We start from the raw sequence: 4,957 nt of genomic DNA on the forward strand, positions 1-4,957 counted from the left end.
AAAAATGTTAATTTTTTTAAATAAAAAATTATAAAAATGTAAAATGTAAGATGCTTCTGGAGCCTTCTATGTTGAGTGCGATCCTGTAATATTTGCCAGTTGAAACGATAGGATAATGGGGGAACTGTTATGATACAAATGAGCAGGGAACCACTCATGAGTTGCAGCGATGTCATGCCTCTGTAGTCATTAGGCAGCTGTGCCAGTCGTTGCCTCACTGTAGAACTAACCACCACAACTCAGTTCCCTTCTTCACGTATATTGGAGCTCCAAGTGCGGGCACGCCCAATCAGCACTTTTCCCTCCTCACCGAGGAACTTAAGTTGTGGGGGTGAGGTTAGTGAGGTCTCCTCCCTTCTTGCTCCCTGGTTCCCTCAAATGACCAATGTGAAAAAACTTTAAAGGACTGTTTCCCCCTAAAATAGTCTCAAGGTGGTTTATAAAAATTTTAACAATAACAGAGTTGAAATCCGCTGTTAGTTCAGCTCTGATAGGCTGCATTATCACATCGTGCCAGATCTTGGACATTTGATTTTTGAATTCGGGGGGATCTGTGTGTGCCTCAATTACTTTCTGTCCACGGTCCAAATGTTCTTTAATAGTAAAACATTTATTAGTTTTCTGATCGGGATTTTTTATCAGTTCCATAAATTTGTGCTTAACATTCTTAATTAATTTTATATTTTGGGGTGACATTCTTTCAGTTTTTAATTTGTTACATTGTGCATTTGAGTAACTACAGTCCAGTTCATAAGGGGCATTCATGTACCTTACATAATATGGATAAAAAATATTGTCAGGCTGTGAGATATCAGAATACATGAGAAAATCAAAGCCTGTTGGTTCAATTGGTCCCCAAGGTGTTGTGTAAAATACATCCATACAAATTCCATATTTACGATGCCACTTTACAGTTTTTTCTATCAACTGAAAAATACAAGGCACAACCATTGTTTCATTGCTACTGAAACAGGGGCTGTTTTTAGTATAAAATAAAATCCTTTCTACTTCAGCTCCACCGTCCTTATAATGCTTTTTTAAAAATGGATCCATTTTTTTAAGTAGAATCCCCTCAGTGTGTTTATCTGATTGAGGATCTTTTTTTTTTTTATATTTTGCTTCATACCAACACACAGGAGTACTGTCTTTGATAAAAGCAATAGCAAATGCATGTTGACTTGTCTTTTGATCTGGTACATTATAGTAGTAATATAAGAAAGAGCTCCACTGTTCATCTGGAATAGATGTTGTTTGGATAGTATTTATATTATTGGAGTTAAGTAATGTAAAATGTTCAAAATTAATAAAGTCAACAATATCTTGAAGACAGAAACATTTAAAATCACTGCTCTTCTGTAGGTCAGACGAAATGTTTGTCTGCCATTGGTCTTCTTCCCTGAAAAATAAAAATGTCACTGAAGTCACAGGACAAAATTACATACTAAAACTGTATTATTTAACTGTTTGGCTGCAAGAATATCCATGAGCTGAATACACAGAGTTTTACAATAAAAACAGCTAAAATACTGTATTGTAAGTGTGTTTAGTTTAGTGTTGTTTAGGATTAAATCCTCCTGAAGGATGATTCTAATTGTTGGTAACTGGGTTTAACAAAACATTAAGTTACTATTTCCTTCTCTGACAGTGTCAACATGGAGTCAGTCAACCATTATCAGGTTTACAAAGACACTGCTGCATTTCTGTTGTATTAGGTTGTTCCTGTTCCTAACAAAGTTCAAAGTGTTTATTTTGTCATATGCACAGTTAGGAAACGTGTTTCCCTGTACAATGAAATTCTTACTTTGCCGTCTACATGAATGCCACAAAATACACATGAAATATAAAGTAGATAAATAACACAAAATCTAAGGCACTTTAAGCAGCAACAGATGCAGCAATATAATAAAATATACGAATATAACAGAATGTATGCTGCATGTGCAGCAGAGTCATTATGCAATTATGCATGTGACATGAGTGAGTAAGGTGAACCTGTGCTTGTAAAAATAATGTTTTGTCTATTCAATATCTCTTTCAAATCAAAGAGTCAGTGTGATATAAGTCCTACTTTTTGAATCCTCCAAAGAGTGGACAGATTTTCTGTTTACTACTTACCATATAGCTGCTCCTCCACTGATGGGGTGGTTAACTTTGGATTGAGAAATTAAACAGAAGAGTTTCCGATCTTCAAAAACAAAGCCACAGCACCAGAGGAGCCATTTGGGTTCTTGTGACATGTTGCATGGAGGTTTGAAGACAGTTTTGACAAAGCTGGGTGGAAATAAGGTGGAAAATATGAAGCTGTGGTGACACATTGTTTTAATGGTCATATTGTAGAATTTATGTTTGTATTAACTACAAATAAGACCTATTAAAATCAGCTGAAGAAAAATAAAATTGATTCTATCTGACTTAGTTGATAAACGAATACAATTTAATAATGTTAAATAAAGAGGATGGGACAGATTTACTTACAGAATTTGTGTTCCTTCCTTGTTGAGTGTGGTAACTTTTGTGCAAGGAAGGTTTTGTTGGTGAAAGGAGTCTTGGCTGATTTCAGAGAGGTAGAGCTGACGGATCCTCTTGGGCACTTCATCGTAACACAGAGGTCTGCAGAGTTTTGACAAAGTTGGGTTAGCTGTCAAATATTACGTAGGTTGTAGTGATATCACATTTTAAAGGATATGTTGGTAATAACTAGAAAAATAAAGAATAGTTGGTAACACTTTACAATACGCTACACGAAAATGTGTGTAGTTTTTATAAAACCTAGGGCGGGACACATGAGTAACACATGAGTAATGAGCTGCATCGTTCATAAGTACTCCTCTAATAACTTCCTTATTTCATGAGTACCTCATCATTACATACGATTTATGTGTACCATACTGCAAAGTGATGCATAATATTTGACAGAACAATATTAAGAAAAGCCAACAAAAGCTGCGGGAGGCCTAAGCATAACTAAAATGTGAGTTATTATTAAAATATTGTTAATGTTAAGTCAATTATTCTAATAGTTGGCAGAAGTAAATGGAGTAAACTTCATTTCATGTACCTTTGGGGTGAGAAGAGCTGTAGCTCAGTGGAGCTGGTTGAACATGTTTCTTCTCTGTCAGGCATTTCTGGAACTGTGTCTGTCCCGCTCAGTGAGAAAAAACAGGTTTATTATATCTTGGTTTTGGTTAATAAACATGTCATAAAAATCCTTAAATAATAATGTAATGTTTCAGTAACTCTAAACACTTACTGTAATTTTACACTTTGAAAAGCTCTATTTAGATATCCATTTTTAATATAAAACTGAAAAAAGCAGAATAGATACAGAAATATTAACTAGTAAATCTACATAATATTAAAACCATTTTAAGCAACAGCAGGAGAATTATTTCAAAATTGTTGGCTGTGAGCTGGAAGATTGTTCAGAATAATCAAATATTCTCCATTTTCCATTAAGAAAGCAAAAAAAAATACATATTGTTATGCATATGCAGGTGTTTTTATTAACACTGGAGATAACACTTTAAATACTTGAGTTTAGTCCTAACTGTCAGCACCGATGGTGAGCACCACATCAGGATTACATGCATCTGCCAAAAAGTGACTGCTTACCAGGAAGTGAGTATGGTCCTCGGGAGCTCACACAGCCTGTTGATATACCTCGAACGGTTTATGTCCGCTTATAGTTGATCTTGTCTGATTTACATCATAATAAAAGGCCAAGATAGATCCACCGAGTGGCAGTACAAAGGTATGTACTTGTAAAACTTGAATTTCTTTAGAAAAAATAAATCTCACCAAACAAGAAATTGTAAAGGAATATAATTCTAGTCAATAGAAGCTGTAGTAGTTTACAATAGGGGCTGGCATTCTTGAGTCGAGGTGGTTATATGTACAGTAATTTATAATTGTATTTGTATTTCTATTTCTATTTCTATTCATATGGATGATGTTACATGAACGATTTTTTACGAAGCCCTAATGACCATATATAGGTAGCATTTCCTATAAGCATATTTTACATGCACTTGGCATTAAAAACAATATTAACAAATTAAATACACAACATTTGTATGGTGTGTTTTCTGAAATGTTACACCCTGGAGTATTTTTTATTGCGGACAGTCCAAAGAACAACAGTTGGCACAAAACTTGTCACCAGTGTCAATATTTTATTTTTACTTGGGACGTGTCTGTAATGACAGATGGTGTCAGACAGCTCTGTGTGCCCACTGGTGCTTGAACTCCAACGTTGTTTTAAATGTTTAATCACCTATGATTCCAATGTCTCCAGAAAGACAAGAAAACTCATCTCCTGGTTATATTAATTCAGTTTGTGTGCTCATTGGAATAATGTATATTCTTCCTTGTAGATGCACCTTGTAGTGGTTTTCTGATTGCAGTTGAATTTTTTCCCAATTAGGTGTCTTCATACAGCTATTTTAGGCAACAGTCAAATCACAGAAGTATTAAAGTCACTTGCTGTAGACTGAGCTTGTGCAGTATTTTCTGTACTACTTATGTTTTGTTTTGCATAAATGTGTTGTTTCTTTTTGTAAAATACAAAATGTATATGTTGTACAGCAACATATAACACAAAAGAGTTATCTCATCATGTTTTTTTTTACCTTTATGCAAAGTGATTACTGATAAGTAACAGAAACAGAATGTAACTGAATACATTTACTCAAGTACTGCACTTAAGTACAAATTTGAGGTACTTAGTAGTCTAGTTGACTCGATTAATTTCTTATCATGCTACTGTGGAAAGAAATTCTTGATAAAATGATATAGTGCTATGTTATGTATTTGCAAAACTGTTCAAATAATTTGTTAATCTGTTTGACCTTTGGAAAGACTTGACCTGTGCCCATGAAATGCTTGTGAGTAGGTGCAGAGACTCAGAGCAACAGGAAGTCTTGCAGATACATACTGAGATGACTAAACTGTCTGCACG

The 4,957-nt window shown here is 34.6% G+C and overlaps 1 protein-coding gene across 2 annotated transcripts; it reads right to left on the reverse strand.

Moving 5' to 3' along the window:
* Positions 1-58: 58 nt before the first annotated feature.
* LOC109973166 (uncharacterized) lies at positions 59-3,291 on the reverse strand. 2 transcript variants are annotated; one of them, XM_020622555.1, is made up of 4 exons: positions 3,059-3,291; positions 2,476-2,610; positions 2,116-2,271; positions 59-1,396 (listed from the first exon to the last, which is right to left on the reverse strand). In XM_020622555.1, the coding sequence occupies exons 1-4, from the start codon at positions 3,121-3,123 to the stop codon at positions 319-321; spliced, it is 1,434 nt and encodes a 477-aa protein (XP_020478211.1). In that variant the 5' UTR covers positions 3,124-3,291; the 3' UTR covers positions 59-318. The 2 variants fall into 2 exon arrangements, with proteins under 2 accessions (XP_020478211.1, XP_020478212.1); XM_020622556.1 differs by lacking the exon at positions 59-1,396 and having other exon boundaries at positions 1,904-2,271.
* Between the last annotated feature and the right edge of the window lie 1,666 nt (positions 3,292-4,957).

The sequence above is a fragment of the Monopterus albus genome, unplaced genomic scaffold (genome assembly GCF_001952655.1).
Source record: "Monopterus albus unplaced genomic scaffold, M_albus_1.0 scaffold282.1, whole genome shotgun sequence".
NCBI classification, from domain to species: domain Eukaryota; kingdom Metazoa; phylum Chordata; class Actinopteri; order Synbranchiformes; family Synbranchidae; genus Monopterus; species Monopterus albus.

Coding starts and splice junctions, on each gene's coding strand:
- LOC109973166 (XM_020622555.1), bottom strand. CDS start 3,123: ATGCCTGACAGAGAAGAAACATGTTCAACCAGCTCCACTGAGCTACAG. Junction 2,272..2,475: donor AAGGAAGGAACACAAATTCT/GTAAGTAAATCT, acceptor ATTTCCACCCAG/CTTTGTCAAAACTGTCTTCA. Junction 1,397..2,115: donor AGTGGAGGAGCAGCTATATG/GTAAGTAGTAAA, acceptor TTTATTTTTCAG/GGAAGAAGACCAATGGCAGA.